Source organism: Stomoxys calcitrans, chromosome 2 (assembly GCF_963082655.1).
Source record: "Stomoxys calcitrans chromosome 2, idStoCalc2.1, whole genome shotgun sequence".
NCBI classification, from domain to species: Eukaryota; Metazoa; Arthropoda; class Insecta; order Diptera; family Muscidae; genus Stomoxys; species Stomoxys calcitrans.
This window is the reverse complement of record NC_081553.1, coordinates 33165858-33192182: the sequence shown is the minus strand read 5'-3', so window position 1 is coordinate 33192182 and position 26325 is coordinate 33165858. Positions and strand designations below refer to the sequence as shown.

General features: G+C 38.5%; 2 protein-coding genes across 2 annotated transcripts; both read left to right on the top strand.

Moving 5' to 3' along the window:
* Position 1: 1 nt before the first annotated feature.
* LOC106095706 (guanine deaminase) lies at positions 2-20558 on the top strand. The gene is made up of 7 exons (XM_059362484.1): positions 2-352; positions 413-679; positions 16740-16894; positions 16973-17144; positions 19588-19689; positions 19813-19978; positions 20049-20558. The coding sequence occupies exons 1-7, from the start codon at positions 257-259 to the stop codon at positions 20471-20473; spliced, it is 1383 nt and encodes a 460-aa protein (XP_059218467.1). The 5' UTR covers positions 2-256; the 3' UTR covers positions 20474-20558.
* On the top strand, positions 5923-9531 carry LOC106095702 (E3 ubiquitin-protein ligase MIB2). Its single transcript, XM_013262998.2, has one exon. The coding sequence runs from the start codon at positions 6187-6189 to the stop codon at positions 9289-9291; it is 3105 nt and encodes a 1034-aa protein (XP_013118452.1). The 5' UTR covers positions 5923-6186; the 3' UTR covers positions 9292-9531.
* Positions 20559-26325: the final 5767 nt, after the last annotated feature.

Sequence of the window (26325 nt, the reverse complement as noted above, 5' to 3'; positions counted from 1 at the left end):
AAAGTTTACAATTGTTTTGTTGTTTTTATCAAAGCTTTTAATAAATAATCAAAGTGATAAGATACAAAGCTTCACCACAATCGCAAAGCGGTATGGTATATTGCAAAACTCTTGGTAGAATACGATGATTATTGATCAGATCAGAGAACAGACCAGTTTCAAACACATTGCTTCTAACACAAGCACGTTGCGAGCTGTTGCCATACAACTTGATAATTAATTCAATCTAACACCATTTAATAAATAAAAAAAAAATATGGCAAAGGTTTTTTTGGGACAAGTGATCCATACAAAATCATTAAATGAATTCATTGTGTACACAAATGGTTTTGTGGCTGTCTATGATGGAAAGGTTAATTAATTGTATTTCAATTCATAAACCATAATAATATTTAATAAATTCATATTACAGATAGTTGCTGAAGGCAATGATTACCAATTGTGGAAGAATGCGGCCGCCAGTGCGCACTTTCCCAAAGATGCTGAAATAATTAAAATGACCAAGGAACAATTTCTTATGCCAGGCTTAATTGATTGTCATATACATGCGCCGCAAGTGGCACAAATCGGTTTAGGTTTAGATATGCCCTTACTGGACTGGTTGAATTTCTATACATTTCCTTTGGAGGCCAAATTTGCTGATCAAGAATTTGCCGCTAAAGTGTACTCAAGAGTTGTGGTAAGTCAATTTATTGATTTCTTTGGCAAATAATTGTTTAGATTAGATAAATGATTTGTGGGCAGAAAATTTTAGGAAATAAAGGCAATTAATTGCTCTAGCCTGTTAGGATTGATTCTTGTACTCCATTTCTTAGTTTTCCTTTGAGACATTGAAGCCAAACATAGTCCAAGTAAAATTTGTTTATTTTAGAACAGAGAAATTCGTGCTATGTTTAATGTGTATTGTTGGACCTCTGGTCTGTTTCTTAGATAATCTTATCTCATCTAAAATTATGCTTACCGCTAAAATACCAGGAAAGAACCAATATATTTTTTGCGTGCAAAATAGCCTCACTCTATACTTTGTATCCACTAGCGAAGGGCGAGGTTATACTCATTTTGTCATTTCGTTTGTAACACATAGGAATATCGATTTCTGACACTACAAAGTATATTTTCTTGATCCTCGTTAAATTCTATTTCTAGTTGTCTTCATATTTGAAGACTGTAGCGTGATCGGACATAACCTTGATATACATCCATATAGACCGATTTGAGTTCCGTAGATTGCCCGATATTGCTGACAGTTGACACAATTAGGTTTGCTGAAACTATCGACATCAGTGCGAAATATGGTCCACATCGGCTTTTATGTAGATACAGCTGCCATAAATATCGATCTCCCAATTTAAGTTTTTGGACTATAAAAGGCATATTATTTTGGTTTTATAAAGGTCTTTCACTCAAAAATTACGTATTTCTTACACGATTTAACAGAAATCTAGTACGATGAGGGGTCTGCCTCAACCCATCGCTATAGATTTTTGTTAAATTGTGTAAGAAATGCGTAATTTTTGGGTGAAAGACATTTATAAATCCTAAATTAAGTATGGCAGCTATTTTCAAATACGGAACCATACTCGGCAAGAACGATAATATGCCTTTTATAGTTCAAAAACTTAAATTGGGAGATCGATATTTATGGCAGCTGTATCCACATAAAAGCCGATGTGGATCATATTTCGCACTGATGTCGGTAGGTTCAGCAAACCTAATTGTGTCAAATGTCAGCAATATCGGGCAATGAATGCGACATTTACGGACCTAAAAGCTTAAGTCGATCAATATGGATATATATCAAGGTTATGTCCGATCACGCTACAGCAACAACACATGTTGTTGGATTTGGCGGAACTCATCAAACACCTGTAGGTGAGCAAGCTCGTTCCAGTCCAAAGGACCGATCGCCGCGGGCCATTGGTTATTTAAAGGCGCCAATAACTCCTCTTGTCATATGTAGCAACATAGGCAGTCAGTATTTATGCAAGAGCAGGTGCCTCCCGGTTTCTTACTGAGACTCTCCGGCAAGTATTGGGTTGCCCAAAAAGTAATTGCGGATTTTTTAAAAGAAAGTAAATGCATTTTTAATAAAACTTAGAATGAACTTTAATCAAATATACTTTTTTTACACTTTTTTTCTAAAGCAAGCTAAAAGTAACAGCTGATAACTGACAGAAGAAAGAATGCAATTACAGAGTCACAAGCTGTGAAAAAATTTGTCAACGCCGACTATATGAAAAATCCGCAATTACTTTTTGGGCAACCCAATAGATGCCATAAGACATCTACATGCCGTGTAATAGCTACTTAGGTTAGGTTGAAAAGATAAAATAGCTTCTTGACATGGATAATCCGTTTTTTGTTTTTAAATAAATAACCTATTTAGTGCTTTTTCTGATTGATCGGACAAGAACGATGGACGCTATAGCTTTCTAGACGAGCTCTGCTTATATTCTTTAACTTAACGTATTTCCTATTTTTGTCAGTTCGTTGCAACAAATCGAAATAAGCATCTCTTACAATATAAATATCCCGTTTTTATTTATATATGTATATGTATGTATTTCTTTCTTAGCTCTGATGTGAATTAATAAAACAGAATAAAAAAATAAGTACTCTTGATCGTCCGCAATGACACCACAACCATTAAAAATAAAGCAATTAAGTTGATCAAATAAGTTTTTTCAGAGGAAGTGGGGCTAGTTAGTTATTATCCGCTTCTACGCCTGTTTCAAAAAATTGACCTATGTTAGTCAACATTCTGTTATATGTACATAGCTTAAATATTGAATAATTTTCAATTTGCGAATGGCCCATTCATATGAATTCGATGAAACGCCTTTTCTTTGTCTTCCTTTTTTGAAAGTGTCACTTGATATTTGATACAGCAAGTAAGTTGTTGCACTAAAGGCTCTATTACATGGCATGTAGTTGTCTTATGACATGTCATATTTAGCACATGTTAAGTTGTACATGTCGTGTGGTACAAACGAAACTAAGACCATGTTTCCACTGGAGCCCAAATCAAATTGATTTCAGATAATCTTCAAACCCCGTTGCCACTACGATTTATGCGGTTTCTATTTTTTAAAAGTGAAGTTTTTGACAGCGTTTTTGCTTTGATTTTGTTTGATTATCATTTTTTTTTGTGTTCAGCATATACATTCCGGTCAGAAATTAACTTTGTGAAACGATTTTATTAAATTACTACTAAATTTTATAATTTCAATAAGAAATTGTCAGTTGTTAAGATAAAGCGCTGCCCAAAAATCCCAATAACCGGTATTCAATGCAAATGCAGTGTTGCATATGAATTTGGAGGGACATTTGCTGCATATCTTCTCAAATAAGTAGATTTGCTCACATTGAAAATGTATGGGAAATCTCCTTGCAAAACATGAGATTTCCGAAATCTCGTCGCAAATCTAGATTTGCTCCTAGTGGAAATATGGTTTAACATATTTTTCAAAATAGCACTTGTTTTATTCCTTTTGACAATAACAAAGAAATCAGCTGTTTTTGTTGTCAGTCGAATGAAAGCATCCTTAAATTTAATTGTTTACACAAATTTATGATTTTACCAGCTTTCTCATAACTTAAATTTGCACGCATAAAAAAATCAGCTTTTGCTCAAATTTTTAGGTTATGTCTTAAAGGTGTGATAGCAAAAATGATGAATCGTATGTAAATCGCAAATTTTGACAAACATTTTCAATTACATGTAAATACAAAAAGCGACATGTCATAAGACATTTGCATGCCGTGTAATAGCGCCTTAAGTTATTCCGTAAATTTCATGAGATAATCCGTTTTTTTGGTTTTAAATAAACATATTTAGTGCTAAACAAAAATAATCGCATGGGACATAATTTTTATTTGGATTTCCTACTTCATGCGGCAGCCGAACCATTATACCATCGTGTGCTCTTTTGACAATCGTCGGGCAATAAACACCAATTTAGGTAGCAGTTAAAACAGCTGACACGTAAACTCGACTACCCTACGTTACGGTAGTGCCATTGGTCAGTTAATAATTGTGTTTAGTGGTATGAAATTTCAAATGAACATTCCAATGGCACATACACATCATATGACTAATCTTCCACTAAAAAAGTCAAAGTGTTGCGCAATGTTTGTTTGTTCCGTATAGGTCAAAATCTGCTGAACCGATCTACTTGAAATTTTTGCAGATTTTGTAGGATGGTCTGCCAGAAATTATATGTAATTTAAATTTTCGATATCGAGATGGGCGGACCCTCACCATTACCACTTAAAATCACCTATCAAAAAGTGTACCGAGCAATACAACACTAAACTCAAATTACAGGTATTTGTAATAGAATGTGAACATTTTATCAATATTTAGGGCCAAGTGTCAGGTGTGCCGCCCAATCCCCAAAACCCCAAAACGACCATTGGTCTAAAGACCGGATGGAACAATATGGTAAAACAATATAGATCTGATATTAAAATGTTGGAGCAGCCCCCATAAAAAAACTCAAAAGAACATGTTGGCCGATCGAGATTGGACTCAAATGAATCTGATATTAATATTATTGTCTAAGCATAGGAAGGGGCACGCACTCAAAAAAAAAAAAAAAAAGAAAAATCAAAGAGATATGAAGCGGTCGGGACAATATGGGACTCAAATTAAAGGATTTGTGACCTTGATATTATTTGAGGCCATGAGTCTAGGGGCGGCCGAATATGTCCCCAAATGGACAAGCTTCTTTAGTCTGTTGAATACTCAAATGATTTAGAAAGCATACCTATTCCATATGGTAATCGAATGAAAAGTCTATGGGAGTACAAATATGATATCCAAATAAGAAAAAAAAAATTCTACGGACCTATAATGACAATATGGGACTCTAATGAAGAAAAAAAATCTTCATCTCAAGGGGAATATTCGCGATCGTGACATATAAGAACCACCCCCAAAAACCCCTATCAATCCTAGAAGGCAGGTCTAAAGAGTATGGAAACAAAAGTTCTTGGGATTAGAATGTAAATCTGTTGTTCAAAGTTGTTACCAAGATAATCATCACTAAAATTGACATAGAGGACATTTAGATCGATCAAGGAAACTATGGGCCTCAAATGAAAATATTTGGGAAGGGTCCATTTGTCCCTGGAAATTTTCAGATTTTCCTTTTTTATGCAAACCCCTACATAAGGGAAGGACAAAGGAAATGTATCCCCTATTTTAATAGAAAGAGGTAATGTCCTTTATGAATCTTACTGCCTTCCCGCCTTATTCTATTGCACTTAAAATTAGTGATTTTCGTACGCTTATATATAAAAAAAAACTTTATTATAGAAAAAACAGATGTTTGAACGTATTCGAGTGACACAGAATTAGAAAATTTGGCTATTACTATTTTATTAGTTGATTGCTACATGTAAATAGCTATATGTCCATTAATATATATGTATTAGGGTGGGTTAATTTGTATGGATGAAATAAAAAGCTAAAAATAGTATACCAAAAACGTAATCAACCATGGATTCAAAATCAAACCCTAATCCGCGCCTCTTGACTTGCAAAAAGCAATTATTTCTAGCATTTATTATTTTTTCTTTTTTTTTGGCAAAAGTGGGCATACACATTTTCAAGTCAAGAGGGGCGGATTAGGATTTTATATTATATACATGATTTTTTCGAAGAAGTTTCTTAGAATTTTATGTAGTTTATCTTTTTGCTATACGATCAAACGAGAGAAACAATATGCGAGAAACTAAAATCGACCCGTCCTAATATGTATATTTAAACGTATCTTATTTACCATTTTTATTTGTTAATGCACAAGCTATTTTTTTTAGTGCCAAGGTCCCTTAAACGAAATATACACAGCTGACACGTCACGCCATGTCTACGATACGCCAATTACGCCAGAATAACCCCACCACTCAATATAAGTTTTTACGTATGACACAAAACCTTTAAAACTATTCGAGTCAAATAAAAATCCAATTAAAGTTACTTTAACAATTAATAATATTTAAGATTTTCTGCTAAAACGTTCTACATTTTCGGTTGTTGTTGTAAAACATGCAATAGAGCATACATACATAAAATTATAGTTTGGCAAAAGGAAGATTTTTGATTGCAATGTCATCGACACAGCACATCATGAAAGTTTAAGAGCTCCATGGGTGTCCTTAGATTAGACAGCCATTACAGAAATGAGTGCACTAATTACACCGGGAATCAGGGTCGTTCGAGGACCAAATTGGATATGGCAAAATCAAGATGAGGGAGAAGGACATATTGGAACAGTATGTGAGATTGGGCGTTTGGGATCTATGCAGTCTCCAGAAAATACTGTGGTTGTCAATTGGGATTCTGGCCATAGAACAAACTATCGTGTGGGCTATCAAAACCAGTTTGATCTATTGATAGTGGATAACGCACAAGTCGGCGTACGTCATTCAAATGTGGTTTGCGATGGTTGTTCCAAGGGAGGCATTGCTGGAATTGTGTTTAAATGTGAACAGTGTTCAAATTATCACTTATGTTCGTACTGCTATGGTGCTGATTTGCATGAAAAAGATCATGCATTTATAAGATATACAACACCAACGTCGGTGGGAGTTCGTGTTCCCCCCCGAGAGGGATGTAAGCGTATTCAATTAAAAGGCATATTTGTGGGTGCAAAAGTGGTTCGTGGTCCCGATTGGGAGTGGGGCCAACAAGATGGTGGAGAAGGAAAGTGTGGACGGGTTATGGAAATCCGTGGCTGGGATAATGAGTCTTGTCGAAGTGTAGCGAATGTTTCTTGGACAACTGGATCGACAAATGTCTATCGATTGGGGCACAAAGGCAACGTAGATTTGAAATACGTGGTTCCAGCTACTGGAGGATATTATTACAAAGATCATATGCCAGTACTTGGTCAATTGGAGGAGCAGCAACCAGTCGTGGCTACGGTGAAGCCTATGTTTTCGGTGGGCGATCGAGTGAAAGTGTGCTTGGATGTGGATGCTCTTGTGAAGCTGCAACAGGGCCATGGCGGATGGAATCCTCGTATGGCGGAACACCTACCAAAGACGGGTACAGTTCATAGAATAACAGAGAAAGGTGATATTAGAGTACAATATGAGAACTGCCCAAATCGCTGGACCTTTCATCCAACTGCATTGGTAAAAGTAGTTTCCTTTAGAGTTGGTGATTTGGTTACAATAATCAATGACTCAGCCAAGGTACAGCAGCTGCAAAAAGGTCATGGAGAATGGATAGAACTTATGCGATATGCATTGGGAAAGCTTTGCAAGGTGGTAAAAGTATACTCGGATGGTGATTTGCGCTTAGAGCAACTGGACGACGGATTCGAATGGACACTTAATCCAAAATGTGTCAAATTGGAGAGGTCACCCATCGCTACTGCTGCTGAAAGGTCGAACAGCATGATGGATCTTAGCAATAGACGCACCGATCATGTAATGACTCCATTATCTGGTTTGTCAGGAACATCCATGGCCGATAAATTGGTACGGGAAGCTGCTCAAGGTCACTACGATTTCGTAAAACATTACCTTGAAGCACATCCAGACCATTTGAATTTTATGAGTGGCGGAAAAACTGCTATCCAAGTTGCAGCCCATCAGGGATTTGTGCAAATTGTAAAACTCCTAATTTCGAAAGGAGCAAATGTCAATGTGGTTGACAAGGAGGGAGACTCGGCATTGCATTACGCAGCATTTGGCAACCAACCCGAAACTATGAGAATATTGCTGCAGAATGGCGCTGATATAAATTTCCTAAACTCCAGTCATTGCACGGCTCTGCATATTTGTGCCCACAAGAAGACGCCACATTGCGTTCGGGAACTGCTGAATCATAACGTTGATGTCAATATCCAAGATTCATATGGTGACACTGCTCTGCACGATGCTATTGGGAAGGAAAACTCGGAGGTTGTAGAACTCTTATGCAATGCTCCAAATCTGGATTTTACCGTAAAGAACAATCGAGGATTCAATGTCCTTCATCATGCTGCACTTAAGGGAAATGTTGTTGCAACACGGCGTATTCTTCAATTAGCTCGCCAATTGGTGAATGTCAAAAAGGATGATGGTTTTGCAGCTATGCATTTAGCCGCACTCAATGGCCACGCGCAAGTTGTTGAGGCCCTAATAAAGGAAGGTCAGGCGGATATCAATATAAGAAATAATCGTCGGCAAACTCCCTTCCTTTTGGCAGTTTCCCAAGGCCATGTCGCAGCTATAGAAAAGCTTATAAAGCTGGGCTGTGATGTTACTGCACGGGATGAAGATGGCGACAATGCCTTGTACTTGTGTGTTGTTAAGAAGAACAACTTATTGCAGGCCACTGAGCCAACACTGGCCGACTCACCAGATATCTTTAAAATTTATGAAAGCATGTCACACATCAACGAGGACCGCCTTATGTATACTCTGCTATGCTATTTTTCTCGATGTGGTTGTCAAATAGAAAACAACAACAGAGGTGTGAATATATTCGAGTGGATAACTGATACGAACTTGCAACAGTTGATTTTGGGAAACCAACGTCCGAAACCGCTTCCCGAAATGCTAAATTCCAACTTGCCAGCAGCTCAAAACGTTAATATACCTTCCATTCAACAATTATCTCATAACATACAACTGTTGAATTTCGAAGGCAATACAGAGGAAAGTGCCTCATCAGGCGCTATGGATGTAGCTGTGGACAATGCAACCACATCAACATCAACATCATCGGTAAATAAACCAACAGCGCAAAGTGCAATTCCCAACAAACCCCATACTCAGAACGCTACTAGCGAAGAGCTAGGCAATCCAAATAATTCTAATTTTAACATATTGAGTCCCGGAACAACAGACAACTCATCCCCACATAATTCGCAAGTTCCATCGCCGCCTATTTCAAACATTTCACCAACCGTTCCCCAAGCGTGCATAGTGTGCGACGAAGTTTTACAGCTGATTATATTCGAACCATGTCACCACCAGATTTCATGCCTGGACTGTGGCAAACGCATGAAAAAGTGCCTTCGTTGTGGTACTCACATCGAGAGAAGATTTGATGTTGGCGGACGAGACTTGTCGAATGCCGATTCGAGCAACCTACCCGCAGTAGAACGGCTACGCTATTTGGAGAATAAGATTTTAGAATATGAGGAGACACACTACTGCAGTATTTGCATGGAAAGAACTCGCGACGTTGCTTTTCTTTGCGGCCATGGCTCATGCTCCAGATGTGCAGAGACATTGCGGACATGTCATATGTGTCGCAAAACCATTCTTAAGAAGATTAATCTTTATTAAACACAATATATAAATGGCGTATTCTGTAAATAAGTGGCATCACACCCTCGAAAGAAACAAGCAAACAAACAAATAACCCAATCCCAATCAACCAACAAAAAGAATCAATTATGTAGATCAAGATTACTAATCATAATTACATTAAAAAAAAGCATGATTTAAAATTATTGTATTTAAAATTACTTACGAAACATTAAATAAAATCTCTCGTTCGTCCTCTGCACGATCGATAATTGTAAATTCGATGGTAATATACAAAATATTTCTTAAGGTGGGAGGGAAATGCAAAAATTGGAAAGCGCAAGTATCAAGTGAGAATGGATATTTTTTCGCCATTGCCAACAGAAGCATTGTATGCTGCGTCTATGATTACATTAAATGTTGCTTTTACTTTCTTTTTCAAATTTAATCCAATATCCAAAGATAAGATCGTGACACACATTGGCAAAGAAATATAGGGTTGCCCAAAAAGTAATTGCGGATTTTTCATATAGTCGGCGTTGACAAATTTTTTCACAGCTTGTGACTCTGTAATTGCATTCTTTCTTCTGTCAGATATCAGCTGTTACTTTTAGCTTGCTTTAGAAAAAAAGTGTAAAAAAGTATATTTGATTAAAGTTCATTCTAAGTTTTATTAAAAATGCATTTACTTTCTTTTAAAAAATCCGCAAATCCTTTTTGGGCAACCCAATAGTTTGACATCATTGACGCCTACATCAAATGTATGGGGCTAGCAGTCAGGTTTGAACCTTTTAAGATTGACCTTTACAACGTCTACAGTTGCGTCCCAGTTTGGTTATGGGCGCCTTAAATGCTCACCATAAATATGATAATTTTTTCTTGGTACTGATGAGGGGGCAATAGCTTTGACAAAGTGAGAAGGATCCGGTGACAAACCGCTACAATTTACCAAAAAAACTGTACTGAAGTCGTATCATATGCGAACGAATATACGATCATGATGTCAGATCCCTACATTGATGCCATTTGTAGAGTGCTAGTCGCCAAGCATGGCATTTGTTGCTTACTTTGTTTCAACAACTTAAAGTTATATCTTCTACCAAATCTGCGGCCATGGAGTATGGTGTGGAGGCTACCGTAGCGCAGAGATAAGCATGTCCGTCTATGACAAAAAACGTTTTGATCTCGGCGTGATTATTAGAAACATTTTCAGCGGTAGTTATCCCCTGTATTAGGCTATTTTTGTGAGGTATCCTGCCATGTAAAAACTTCTCTACCAAATGGTGCCGTTTGGACTCGGCATAAAAAAGGAGCTTAAACTTTGATCCGACTACACTCATTGATATCAGAGATATATCCCCCGTCCCTTCATATAATGTTTATGGGAAATTTAGTAGTAGTACAGTGTGAATGGCACTTTCGCACTATACTCCAACATAGCTTTTGAGTCCCATTTTGTGATAATCGGTCCATAAGTGCGTTTTGAACCCCAAATATTTGATTTCAAAAAATCTCTCAAATACATTCCATTATAGTCATTTATTCCTATAATATCGGTCATATCGAAAATTATTATTAATTGCAGCTGTGGAAAGAAGTATACAAATGTACATACCCGAGGTGCCAAACTTTCAACTCCTAAGCGTCAGCCCCAGGACTAACAATAAATCAACACAATCCCATAGCAGCAGGTTGTACGTATCAGATTGGCCCGACGGAGTCTTTCATCGGCAAAGGGCTGCCGGCTCAGCGTACAACACACTGCTACAACAAATCCAAAATCATCTAACTCTTAGAAAAATATCTCAACATTAAGCCAAAACTAATGTGAGATATATTTCCGTAAAAATGTTAGAATTATTTCGAAAAAATCATGCACACTCCTAGAAAAATATCTCAACATTAAGCCAAAACTATTTCCGTAAAAATGTTAGAATTATTAGGTTGCCCAAAAAGTAATTGCGGATTTTTTAAAAGAAAGTAAATGCATTTTTAATAAAGCTTAGAATGAACTTTAATCAAATATACTTTTTTTACACTTTTTCTAAAGCAAACTAAAAGTAACAGCTGATAACTCACAGAAGAAAGAATGCAATTACAGAGTCACAAGCCGTTGAAAAAATTTGTCAACGCCGACTATATGAAAAATCCGCAATTACTTTTTGGGCAAACCAATATTTCGAAAATTCCCTTACTTGGACCCTGAACTCTTGGCATCTAATTTTTTAGCTGAATTTGTGTTTCCTGGGTAAACCATTTAAATCACATAACCCATCTCCAACAACAGGCGTTTTTGAAATTTGGGGTCAACGAGTTGGGGTCCCCAACCCTCGCCAAAATTTTTTTCGTAGGAAATTTCTTTAACATTTGATTTCCTACTTTTGTAAAAATGATTGTTTTAAATATAAATTTTCATTCAAAATTTTGTTAAAATTTGATTATTCATAGAAAATTGTATTCTTATGCTATATACTAATAGTTGTTGTTGTAGCCACATTTGCATGTGGAGGTGGCGATCCTCGTCAAGCTCTTATTGGCTAGCAAGCTCGTTCAGGTCTATATGACCGATCGCGGCGGGAACATGATGGTCATTGGTTATTTAAAGGAGCCAATATCTCGCCTTGTCGTATCGAGCATCATTGGCACTCAATATTTTAGCAAGAGCCGGAGCCACCCAACCTCTCACTGAGACTCTCATCTTGGTACTGCTGATTGTCTACGACTGCAGTAGCTGCAACTGCAGTCGTAGCACTCTATCCGCAACCTATGGACGCGCCAGGTAGCTCTCAGCTTTGCGTCTCGTGTTGACAAAGAACACTACACAGATTGGAGCTTATTCCAGCTTATTCCGTTCCAGCATGTGTGATGCTCATAGTTATGCCGTGACGAGAACTATGTACTAGTATTTTGAATTATGTATTGGGTTGCCCAAAAAGTAATTGCGGATTTTTTAAAAGAAAGTAAATGCATTTTTAATAAAACTTAGAATGAACTTTAATTAAATATACTTTTTTTACACTTATTTTCTCAAGCAAGCTAAAAGTAACAGCTGATAACCGACAGAAGAAAGAATGCAATTACAGAGTCCCAAGCTGTGAAAAAATTTGTCAACGCCGACTATATGAAAAATCCGCAATTACTTTTTGGGCAATATGTATGTTACATATTTACCTTGCTGTTCACGTTACAATTTTACTTCAATGCAGGGCCATGGTGGCGTATGAATTATTTTATTTCAAAATATTAAAGATCATACGCTACCCAGTACCAAAAAGTATGCACCAGAGTTCCGCATTTCCAATTCGCAAAACGCATTCTAATATTAATGTTTGAAATCATTTGAGGTTCCTCTTGCTAGGGTAAGTGCTCCCATGTACAGCCGACTATTAGTAGGCAATTTCGTTATTTAAACTCAAATAGCTAAGAATATGTTTGATGCCACCATGGCGCAGAGATTAGCATGTCCGCCTATGACGCCGAACGCCTGGGTTTAAATCCAGGCGTGTAAATCAGAAAAAATTTCAGCGGTGGTTATCCCCCCACTAATGCTGGCGACATTTGTCAGGTATCCTGTCATGTTTAAACTACTCTACCAAGTGGTATCGCTATGCGGCACGCCGTTTGGACTCGACATAAAAAAGGAGACCCCTTAAACTTTAATCGGACTGCACTCATTGATATAAGAAAATTATCCCCTATTCCTTAATGGAATGTTCATGGGAAATTTTGTAGTAGCATGTGTAACCTTTAGCCACCTAGATAGAAGATTAGACCTAGAGAAGAATAGGATAGGGAACATGTGCGTAAACGATACGCAATTCGGAGAGATTCTTTCCTATTCTTACTGAGGAACGCGTATCAGCAAGTGTCATCCTGCAGAGTCTTATTAATTTTGCAGGGATACCAAACTCAGACATGGCTTGAAATACCTTTGAACGTAAAGGAGTATCGAAGGTGGCTTTGTAGTCAACAAAGAGATGGTAGATGTTGATTTGCCCTTCTCGGGTCTTCCAGGATTTGGCGCAGTTTGAATATCTTGTCCAGGGTGGATTTACCAGGTCTAAAGCTGCATTGATAGGGTTTTAATCATTGACTTTAGGTTTTAATCTTTCACACAGTATGCTCGAGAGTATCTTGTATGCGATGGGGAGGAGACTCATTCCTCTGTAGTTGGCACATTCCGTCTCGCCTCATTTCTTGTATACGGGACATAGTATGCTGGGGTTCCAATCATCGGGTATGCGTTCTTCTAGCCATATTGCGCAGATAAGCTGATGCATACGCCTTATCAGCGTGTAGCCTTCAGTCTTAAATAGTTCAGCGGGTAACCTGTCGGCTCCTGCTGCCTTGTTGTTCTTTAGTCGGGTCACTGCTGCCAGTACCTCATTCTGACTAGGTGGTAAACATTCTATACCATCATCATTGATTGGTTCTAAGGTATCCCCTTTGCCGCCAACGTCGGACACTAGCAGTTGGGTAAAATGTTCTTTCCATATTCTCAGCATGTTATCGGTGTCAGTTACCAGATTTCCTTCTTTGTCTCTGCAAAGCCATCGGTTTGATTTTTAATTCTATGGTAGAACTTTCGGACTTCATTTTGGCTCCTGTACATCTCAATTCGCTCACACTCACGTCTTTCCATATCCATTTTCTTTCTGCGATATAGACGTTTCTCCTCTCTCCTTTTCTACCGATACCTCTTCTTCATCTGGCGCTTTGCTACTGATTGCAGGGTTGCTCTATATGCCGCCTTCTTGGCTTCAGTAGCATCTCGACACTCCTGATCGTACCATGGGTTTCTTGGAGGAGGCTTTCGGTACCCAAGTATGGATTTCGCGGCATTTTTCATGGAGTGGGCAATAGTTTGCCACTGCGCCATTATATCATCGGAACAAGGAATGCTTTCATCAAGCAGTTGGTTCAGTTGAGTGGAGTATCCTTTGGCATCTATGGTGTTTGCAGCTTTTCAATGTCCAGCTTCCGTGCAGTGTCAGATCGTACTTACCTCGCCATGTTCAAACGGGTGCGAAACTTTGCTGCAACAAGGTAATGATCCGTATGTATATTCGCTCCACGGATCGATCGTACATCTAACACGCTGGATGAATGCCTTGAATCTATCACAACGTGATCAATTTGGTTCCTCGTGTTTTGATCGGGTGACAGCCATGTGGCTATGCGAATATTTTTATGTTGAAATCTAATGCTACAAACTACCATGTTTTTTGCCGCTGTGAAATCTATCAGCCTCAACCCATTACTGGACGTTATCTCGTGGGGGCTAAACTTTCCGACTGTTGGACAAAAAATGTCTTCCTTCCCTATCTTCGCATTAAAATCTCCCAGAACGATTTTAGTATCATGGGCGGTTCTCTCTCTAGGCGCTCGTAGAAAATATCCTTGGATTGCTCGTCTTTGTCTTCGGTCGGGGCATGGACATCCATCGGAGTAAAGCTGGAGACAAGGTGTTTCAGTCTCTGACTAACCGCAAATCCACAGCCAAATTCATGCCTCGTGTTATGGGAGATATATTATAGTTCTTCACCGTTTGGTGTTGTAGTGACGCCATTCCCAGTACATCGCACTTCCTGTAAGGCGGTTATATCTGCCTTGTACTTCTCTAATACATTCGCCAGCGGGTATACTGCACCTTCTCTATAAAGAGTGCGGATATTCCAGGTGCAGATCCGCAAATCATGGTCCTTTTTTCGTTTGCGTGGGTCATTAACGTTGGGGGGTCCGTTTTTACTATTCCTCCAGCCGCCCCTAACCTGGGAACAGACACTCATGTTGTCCATTGGTTATTTGAAGGCGCCAATAACTCGACTTGTCATCTCGAGTATCATTGGCACTCAGTTATTTAATTAAGAGCCAGTGCCACCTATCTCCCCTATCGAAAATCGCTAACTGCACGCGGCCGCGTTTGCAGCTACTCCGTATAAAAACCGAGCTTTCCACCACCCCAACCTGTGGACGCTTTCAGTTAAGCTTCCCGTGGTAACGATGGACACCACACAAGTCGGAGCTCAAAGTTCCAGCCTGTGTGGTGCTCATAGTTACCCCGTTTCGGCCGGGGTCAGTATTGGTCGCATATCCAGAAAATCAACTTTGGGTTAAATCACCTCCGGCCGGTCAGCTGGTGGTAGCAAACTTGGTGATTGTGGGTTGAATTTTTACCAAAGGCTTTGGTTTATCGGTGCTGTGGTATCACAATGGACAAATATTGCCTAGATGCTGTACGACTTCTTTACTCTGTATTCCTCTTACAGTACAATTTTCATTTGAGTATTAAGTTGGGAATTTGGACTACTTTGACAAGTGCAGAGTGAGCCTGTTCAGAGACGGGAGTCTTGATTCTGCCATCTTATATTTCCGAGTGAAAGTCAAGAGTTCCATTATACTTCAGTTCGGAATTTGGACTACTTTGACAAGTGCAGAGTGAGCCTATTCAGAGACGGGAGTCTTGATTCTGCCATCTTATATTTCCGAGTGAAAGTCAAGAGTTCCAATCTACTTCAGTTCGGAATTTGGGCTACTTTGACAAGTGCAGAGTGATCCTGTTCAGAGACGGGAGTCTTGATTCTGCCATCTTATATTTCCGAGTGAAAGTCAAGAGTTCCAATCTACTTCAGTTCGGAATTTGGGCTACTTTGACAAGTGCAGAGTGATCCTGTTCAGAGACGGGAGTCTTGATTCTGCCATCTTATATTTCCGAGTGAAAGTCAAGAGTTCCATTTTACTTCAGGCTTGTCCTCAATCCATTCGCTGATCGTTAGCAGAAATTTGATTCGAACCAAGACTACCACATCATTTCATGCCATCACTGTTAAGATCGAATTATACTTTTTTATAGACACAGTGAGAGATTCCTCATCGAGAGGGTTTCTTTATCTTCTGACCAGTCTATCTTATGTTTGCTTTATTCATTACTGCCACATAGTAAACTGTTCGTTATAGAGCTTAAAAATTGACACAATTGGAAAAACATCAACAAATGAAAATAATCAGCATTTCTTTATCTTATTTTCGCCACAGGGGCGAGTCGAGCTATAATGATAAACGCATAGGCATTCGCCTATGACACAGACCACCCACCATTAGTGGACGTTTTTGGTCTCGCCTCTTACCGCGTCTTTGTGAATACTCCTCTTGCGGATTTTTCATATAGTCGGCGTTGACAAATTTTTTCACAGCTTGTGACTCTGTAATTGCATTCTTTCTTCTGTCAGTTATCAGCTGTTACTTTTAGCTTGCTTTAGAAAAAAAGTGTAAAAAAAGTATATTTGATTAAAGTTCATTCTAAGTTTTATTAAAAATGCATTTACTTTCTTTTAAAAAATCCGCAATTACTTTTTGGGCAGCCCAATATATACCTAGAACTCATTCTCTGTTGAAGCATAGAAGGTTTAAGGGGCAAAAAATAATTTTAAAGCATTTACTTTTTACTAAAGCCGGATGAAACTTCTTCCATTTGTGTTTGCTTTTAGGAATCAACAATCAAAAGTGGCACAACATTGGCTTCTTACTTTGGCACTAATAACAAAGACAGCACCATAACCTTGGCCAAAGAGGCATTAAGGCAAGGACAACGTGCTTTGGTGGGCAAAGTCTGTTCCAACTGCAACAGTCCTGATTTTTATGTGTAAGTAAATATGATTAAAAAAAACAGCCTACGACTTATTTGTAATATTATTAACATTTGAATTATTTTTCCTTCCAGTGAGAATACTCAAGAATCTGTGTGTGCCACAAAGGCATTTGTCGATGATATGAAGAAACTTGGTTCGGATTTAGTGAAGCCAACTATAACACCAAGATTTGCTTTAAGTTGTACCAAAGAATTGCTTAAGGCTTTGGGTGACATTGCTAAGGAGAACAATTTGCATATACAGGTATGCATGAACAGTAGGGTGGGTCAATATGTGTGGACCAAAACACACTCGCAAGCGGTTGTTTAAAGCGGAATCTATCCAAAGAAGTTTTGAAACAAAAAGCCATGGATCTAAAATCAAAATCGTACTCCCTGCAAACTATCTTTTCTTTTAGTTCCATATATTTGGAATAATGCCGTTGATCGAAGGTTTATAATTACGGAATTTATGGCGAAGGAATCCTTGAGGAGCTTCAAACCATTTAAGTCACCCAGACTTGATGAAATATTTCCGGCGTTACTACAGAAAGAGGCAGACTATCTGGCGCCTCGTCTGGCCAAAATTTTCACAGCGTCCCTAGAACTTGCATATACTCCGAAAGCCTGGCAGGAGGCAAGGGTGGTGTTTATACCCAAGCCCGGCAGTGCAAGTTATGCGACACCAAAGGCCTACAGACTCATAAGCCTTACGTCTATTCTACTCAAAACCATAGTAAAGTGTAAAACATCCAGCGATCAAGGGAAGGTCAGTGGAGATAGGCCTGAACGAGGTTGTGCATACATAATAGAAGAGTCTTTCGATGCCAAAAGATACACACTGGCGGTATGCATTGACATCGAGGGGGCTTTTAACAATGTGCGGACCGACGCACTGACCCAATCGTTGCACCAGTACCGGGTGCACCCGGTCCTTAGAGATAAACCATATGCTAAGGAACAGGTGGATACAAGGCACTCCACAGGGAGGGCATTTTATCGCCACTCCTATGGGTGACCACCTTAAATGACCTATAACGGATGCTGATTGAGGAGGGATTTGAACCCGACTGCTATGCAGACGATGTTATAATACTTCTAAGAGGTAAGGATCCGAACGAGCTATGCAGAAGGGCCGAAAGGGTCTTGCATATGACATATGACTGGGCTAGACCCAGAGGTCTCAATGTTAACATCAGAGAAGACTGAAATATGCCTGTTCACGAGGAAGACAATTAAGAGCGTACTGGGAAGGCTCAGAGATGTTGGGCACATGTAGACGGCCCGTAGGCTCGAAATGGGCCCTGAATCCGAGGATAGTCCACAGGCTCTACAGGAGCGTGATTAGAACAATACTTACTTACGCCTCAGTAGTTTAGTGGACTGCTATGGAGAAAAAGTGCAACATAAGGACCATACAACAGGTTCAGAGAACATATTGTCTTGGCATAGGTGGAGCGATGAGGACCACGCCCACTAGGACACTGGAGGCCATTCTAGATATCCGACTCATTGACATACAGATTAAGTGTGAGGCAGCCGCTGCGGCTATGAGACTTAAGGCGATGGGAGAATGGATTGAGGATAGGAGCAGGATAGGCGGTGCGATGAGAACTACGCCCACTAGGGCACTGGAGACTATTCTATATATCCGACACATTGACATACAGATTAAGTGTGAGGCAGCCACTGCGGCTATGAGACTTAAGGCGATGTGAGAATGGATTGACGATCGGAGCAGCTCATACCATCGCGGTATAATCGAGGCGATAAAAGGAAACCTGGAAGGAAGGAAGAGGTTTCCGATCGGATGCCTGAGATGAACCTTGAAGTCGAGTGCGAGGCACTGCTGACATAGGCATAGTTTTGGATCGACGGAACCCTAGTATTGCCATCTGGAAGATCATGTAACACGGATGGATCAAAGCTAGAGGACAGAGTGGGCCTGGTGGTTTACATTGAGAACCCAGAGTGCGGCAAGTGACAGCATGTGTAGGGCATGCGGGGAAGATGATGAAACGTTGAAGCATTTCCTTTGACATTGCCCGGCTTTCGCGTCTAACAGATACCGGCACTTAGGTGCAGACACAATACCAGACATGAACCAACTTAGGGTAGTGGTATTGAAAAAAATTAAGGATTTTGTAAGTAGCACGGAATTCCTAACTTACAATTTTCTTTTTAGAGGTTACTTTATAGTTTTTAGAGCGCACAACAAGCCGATTACTGGCTTAGGTGTATGTCCATAGTGGCATGGGGCGCATTAATATCTGCACCCTCCTTTCAACCTAACCTAGTTCCATATAAACCAATATCCAATTTTGTCGTTAAAACCGGAAGCTCCATTTCGATGTGGGCAATACTTATTAGAATATGTCATAGATTACTATTTTGACTTGCAAAAAATGACCCACTCTAATTGACAAATCTAATGTATTGGGTTGCCCAAAAAGTAATTGCGGATTTTTCATATAGTCGGCGTTGACAAATTTTTTCACAGCTTGTGACTCTGTAATTGCATTCTTTCTTCTGTCAGTTATCAGCTGTTACTTTAAGCTTGCTTTAGAAAAAAAGTGGAAAAAAAGTATATTTGACTAAAGTTCATTCTAAGTTTTATTAAAAATGCATTTACTTTCTTTTAAAAGATCCGCAATTACTTTTTGGGCAACCCAATATATAAACTATCAAGGTAATGTCTACATTTCTAGAGTCATATTAGCGAATCTGTGGACGAAGTTCATTTCGTCAAGAGCATTTTTTCATCTTCCTATGCTGAAGCGTACGACAAGGCGGGACTTTTAACCAACAAGGTAAGTAGAAAGTAGATATATTTTTGAAAAAAAAAAAAATTAAAAACAAATTTAAACAAAAGTTTTCATGAACTTATTGAGAATGGCACAACATTTGACAAACAACAAAATTTCCTTTTTCAGACTGTAATGGCTCATGCCGTTCACTTAGAAGACGATGAGATCGCTTTATTCAGAGAACGGGGTACTTCAGTTGCTCATTGTCCGGCTTCCAATACCATGTTGAGTTCAGGATTTTGTGATGTATTGCGTTTAATTGAAAACGGGATAAAAGTGGGTTTGGGAACAGGTAATAATAATAGCCAGAAAAGCATAATTTTTTTGATATAATACCGCCATTTTTTGGTTTCTTTTTCCAGATGTTTCTGGTGGAAATTCTATTTCAATACAGGATGCAATTTTAAGAGCTCTTGATGTTTCCCATCATTTGGAGTTTGTAAAGAAGCAATACATTTTTGGAACTGGCAAAATGCAAACGGAAAATTCCGAATATACGCCTATTAATTATAAACAAGCCATTTATTTGGCTACTTTGGGAGGTGCTGAAGCATTAACCATGGATAAGGTTTGCGGCAATTTTGAGATTGGCAAAGAATTTGATGCCTTAGTTGTGGACACCAGTATATATCCCTCCCATAATTTCGGCTTATACAATCCCGAGGATTATGAAAAGAAATCGGATGAAGTCAAATTGCTTGAAATGGTACAAAAATTCATTTACACCGGTGATGATCGTAACATTGTACAGGTTTATGTTGCTGGCAAACAAATTAAGTCCATTTAAAAGACAATTTTATAGTTTTATATGTATATTTAAAATATCGGAAGTGTTTTGAATGGTGAAAAATGCTTATGTGCTATCAATAACTAATGGAAAAAAATTAACCAAAATTAAATTTCAAAATATATAAAAAATTAATTACGTATGTATGGCTTTTAAGCGAAAATGGACAATATATTGGTTTGCCCAAAAAGTAATTGCGGATTTTTCATATAGTCGGCGTTGACAAATTTTTTCAACGGCTTGTGACTCTGTAATTGCATTCTTTCTTCTGTCAGTTATCAGCTGTTATTTTTAGCTTGCTTTAGAAAAAAAGCGAAAAAAAAAGTATATTTGATTAAAGTTCATTCTAAGTCTTATTAAAAATGCATTTACTTTCTTTTAAAAAATCCGCAATTACTTTTTGGGCAACCCAATAGCTAATGAACAATATAATGAACGGACAATGTAATGAGTACCTTACTACTGTCCTCAACCTGTCTTTGAACACTCGTATAGTTCCCGATGTCTGGAAAATTGGCAAGGCGATTCCGCTAGTGAAGTATTGAAAGGACCCAAGTTTGGGGGAGGCGTACAGACCGATCTCCATTCTCTCACCAGTAGCAAAGACGCTTGAGGCATTAATCCTCCTGAGCCTTGTAGGAGGCCGAGCTTCAACATGGATTTCGAAGACTGCATAGCAAAACAACAGCTTTGCATGCCATCACCGCAAACATTTGCATTGGCTTCAATCAGCCCAGGCCATGTGATAGGACGGTCCTCGTGGCACTGGACGTATGAAGGCATTCGAAATAGTCAGCCATGCCAAACTATTTGAGGAAATGGCCAACACGTACCTTCAGCCAGGCAAGAAACGCAGGGTCGCGAATTATCTGTGTGGTCGCCAGTCATTTGTGGAATTTAGGGATAAGAAGTCGAAACACCGTAGAGTGAAACAGGGAGTTCTCCAAGGTGGGATGATATCTCCTCATATCTGTTGACATCTACGATAGGTTGAACGTCTACCTCAACGAACTTGCCTCATATTTCGCTGCAAGAAATCTGAAAATTTCTGCCAACAAATCTTCAGACACATTGTTCACTACAAATACGCGTGAGGTGAATACCGAGATGACTGTGATGGCCGATGGAGAAATGATTCCGACCATCAAGAGTCCCAAAATACTTGGTCCCACATGCCACAGCAATCTGCGATAAAGCCAAAAGTAGAAACAAGGTCCTCAAGTCACTTGCTGGCAGCACTTGGAGTGCAGACAAAGAAACCTTGTTGACCAAGTACAAAGCAATTGGCCGGCCTGTGGTATGTTTTGCAGCACCAGTGTGGTCTCGTCCGCTTTGTGATACGCAGTGGAATAATATTCAGATCTGTAAGAATGCCGCCCTCTGGACTGCGATGGGCTGTCTCCTAAGTTCTCATGTGGACCACCTCCATCAGGGGACAAATATCCTTCCAGTGCGAAGACATAACTACATGCTGTCTAAGCAATACCTTTTGGGCTGTTATCGTAGAGATCATCCAAATCATCATCTTGTGACAAGGCGGGTTATTGGCACCTTTAACAACCAATAACCACCCTCCTTTGGACCGGAACGATCTTGCTCACCTAAAAGAGCTTGATGAGGATCGCCACCTCCACATGAAAATGTGGCTACAACAACAACAACAAAAACCAAGGCCTTGTAAACGTATAGAAAAAAGTCTCACTACAAATAAAACACATACGGTGGAAGATAACAGCTAGTGTGAAAGATGTCCAACTTGTGTAAGTGTGGTGTTTAAATCGCGGACACCTTTTCGCGATATATTCGATATAAGTACGACCAGCCAATGTATGGCCCTGGAAGCCTCTAAACCTTATATGGTTGAAGAGTCTTCTAATCAAAGACGAAACGCGTTCTATAGTGGTTGGTGTGTGTAGTGATCGCTGACTTTCCTTTTCTATTGCAAAGATTTCCGATCATTGAGCTTGTCTCGAAAGAGAAACAAACAAAAAATTGTTTAATTAAATGATCTTCGGCCTAAAAGCCAAAAAAACTTGCAAATAATAATTCTGCAGAACCCGGCCGGGAATCGAACCCGGTCGGGATTGTCTAGCGTTCGAAGCCATCAATACAGCTTCCAAAAGATGCACGAATGACATGTGTCTGCCACGGAAGCAAAGTAGTCGTATAGAGAAAAAGTCTATCACTACAAAAAAAAAACATGCGGTGGAAAAGAACAAGAACTTACACACTAAGTAGACACGATTTCGCGGTATATTCAGTATAAGTACGACCCACCAATGTATAGCCCTTGAAGCCTCCAATGGCCGATGCTTTATTCTAAGCAAGTGAAGAAACGCGTCCCATAGTGGTTGTTGCATTGAATTTGTCTCGAAAGAAAAACAAACGAAAAACTTTAAATTAAATGATCTTTGCCCTAACAGGCAAATAAAACTTGAAAATAATAATAAATATGTAAATCGATTTGGGCTATCCATCCGACCAAATTCTATAGAAAAATCCAAAACGGCAACAATTGGTACTTGGTGTTTTGAGAGAGAGAGAGAGCTAGGACCAATCAACGTTGATGGAGAATATTGGGGTCGTATGAGCCAAGGGCTCTATATCGACGATGGTATAGTTAAGAGTATCATAACATAATGATTACGTTGGATAGATCACATTGTCACAATACATGAAAATGCGGCAGCTGAAAAGTCATTTTAATATAAACCTGCCGGCTCAGGTAGAAGGGATGAATCAAATTTCGATGGAAAGACCAAGTTGAGAAAGGTATCTCGAAATTAGGGGTCCGAAATTTGAGAAAAACGCAAAAAATCGGGGTTCTTTGGTAAATGTACATAGATATTTTCCCAAGTTTGCCTAGAGAAGCGATCTGTAGCGACCAAATAAGAAATAAAATTTTGTTTTTAAAGAAAACTTTGTCAAATTTTTTTATTTATAAAGAATATCATTGAAATACGAATAAAACTAAAACAATTTAATTTTCGACCATAACTTTTCGTGTAAGAACCCTCCAAACATTTAATGTCACTAAGTCGGCATCAGCGTTGGCGTTTTGGGCTTTTTCACCAAAGTTGGTAGGATTTACTTTCAAAGTTTTAAGTGTTTTGTAGATTTTTTTTTCGATTTTGGTAGATTTTCCGCGAAATTGCATATTTATAACCACCACCATAGAATAGAAGGTGAATTCATTTACTCGTTCTGTTAACAACATATCGAAATTTCCATTTCCGACCTTAAAAAATATATATATTCTTGATCATCGTACAGGATTTACTAATAGAAGGTTAGGTCACATGCGAATACACAAAGTGGATAGGCCCCATGAACATCATTATATGAGAAAACGTAAACAAAGAAAGCAAGAGGTTAGCATGTCCGCCTATGACGCTGAACGCCTTTCATGGTCAAAATTTGTATTTGTTTCTGTCAAAATCAGTGATTAGTGCTGTGTATGTTACTAGTTGCCGTAATTTTTCGTTATTTGTGTGTTATGGTTCTTAACTATTATACACACACACAACCAAAACTCGTTGACAGATAGTGCACTTTGTGAGAAAAAATTGTACTCTGCTGTTTACTGTGCACGACCTGGGTCAATATGTCTTGAAGATTACAACTTTCTCACTATTTTGTCGATGTTGTTTTCATCTCGCAAAAATTTACAAAAACAAATTCATTGGGTCAAACTTGTTTTCGAAATTACAGTTATTTTAAAGCAGAAAATGTAAACAAAAGAAACCAAAAAGAATTGGTTTTTCGCGGCGTCATACTGTTAACTTTTTATATCTAAACAAATCTCTAATAATTGAAATTGTGTATTGTAAAACACAATTTTATAAATATAAAAAGTGTTTAGTGAGTTTTGAATTCAAGAGATAGTGAGAATTCACCCAAGAAGGGGCAAATGATGGCAGTGATAAAAATGTTAATTTTAGTCTGATCTATTCGAAGTTAAAATATCATAAAATTTCTTTTATTTATCTATCTTTTATTATTTATTTCATTCATTTTGTTCTAATTCGAGAATACCATAATTCTTAAAAAATAACTTTTTGCTGCAACTGAAAAGTTATAATATTCATATATTGCCAAGTGGTTTTCTCCCGCACTGAACACTATTTAGATTAAAGAGATGTCGCCGAGTATTGTTTTCAACTTTATTGTTCTTGTTGTTGTAGCAGTGTTTTGTATTGTGTGCCAATTTAGTGACTCGAGCGATAGAAAAATTTTGCAGGATAGTTGCTTACATCTGGGGCCTTATCACGGCATTCGACAAGGCGGTGGTCTCACGCGAACAGCTGTTAACAGCCGGCCCGGTTTGACGGTATTAAGACAACAGATTTTTGTTTGCATTCTCTTTTTTGTTATCTTCTTGCATGTATACACATACGCACACAAATTTCTTTGTGTGTGTTGGCAAAACGTCGATCAGCTTGATGACAAAATGACGGATTGCACCATATGATTTGTGATTGTTGTACAAATGAGACCACCTTTAAATATTTCGCCATGTGTCATATCGAGCATCATAGTCGCTCAAGGCGGAATAAAAAAGGTGGTCTAATGCGAACAGCTGTTAACAGCCGACCAGGTTTGACGGTATTAAGATGTCAGCTTTTTGTTTGCATTCTCTTTGTGGTTATCTTCTTTCTCGCATATTCCCTGCTCAAATTTCTTTGTGTGTGTTGGCAAAATCTCGATCAGCTTGATGGCAGATTGCACCATATGATTTGTGGTTGTTGTACAAATAAGACCACCTTTAATTGTTTCGCCATAATAGGCGCTTAGTATTTAATCTAGAACCTGTGCCATTTGCCCTTTCACTGAGACTCTCCACTCGATACCGTTGATTGTCCATGACAGCAATTACTCACCCTTATTCCCGTTGTCGAAGGCGAAAATTGACAGCAATCGTTGTCGAAAGCGAATTTCACATCTCGTAGTATTCTGCAATTTATTCGTCTTTGACTGCATTTAACTTATACACATAGTCCATAAAGTCTGCGTGCATGTGACAATTTCTTTTTTAATGATAGAAAACAACATAGAAAAAATAAATAAAGTTAAGTTTTGTTGTATATGTTGTTTCTTTATATTTCTTAAATTGGAAAACAAAAACAAAAATACAAGTTTGCTTTTGCTTTTTTGTTCTAACGGTACTTTTGTCTCATAAGAAGAAATTATGACAACCAAAAAGTCTGCGTTCACTTTGTTTGCTTCGAAAGTACCGTTACTTTTTATGATGCTTGTTCTTATGTTTGATCAGTTTCACTTCTTTATCATAACAAGTGATAGTTACACGTGTTTTTTTTTTAAATTAACAAATTTGGAAGCATTGAAACTAAAGGAATGGACACATGCATATCTGAAAGAAAAATAATTATTAAATTGTGGAAAGAAGGACAAAGCTTTAGAAATATTGGTCGAACAGTTGGAAGAGCGTATTTTTCTGTCCAGCGCGTAATTAATAATAACAAAGAAAGCCTCAAAGCCTTGGCCTGGGCGTCCAAAAAAATGATCCGTTAGAGAAGAGCGCAAAGTGATTAATATGGCAAACAACAACCCTCGTATAACATCAACCAAAATTGTTGAAAATATTAAAACAATGTTTAAAAAAGCGTCTGTGCCGAAACTGCCAGAAAAACATTACATACAGCTGGATTTCATGGAAGAGTTGCTCGAAGAAAACCGTATATTTCAGTCATAAACAGACGGTTTGCATTCGTTAATACTTTCATCAATAAGCCTCCTGAATTCTGCAAACAAATTTTTTTTCTCCGACGAGAGCAAATTCTGTATTTTTGGCATTAAAGGTCGGCAAATAGTGTGGCGCAAGTCCGGGACTG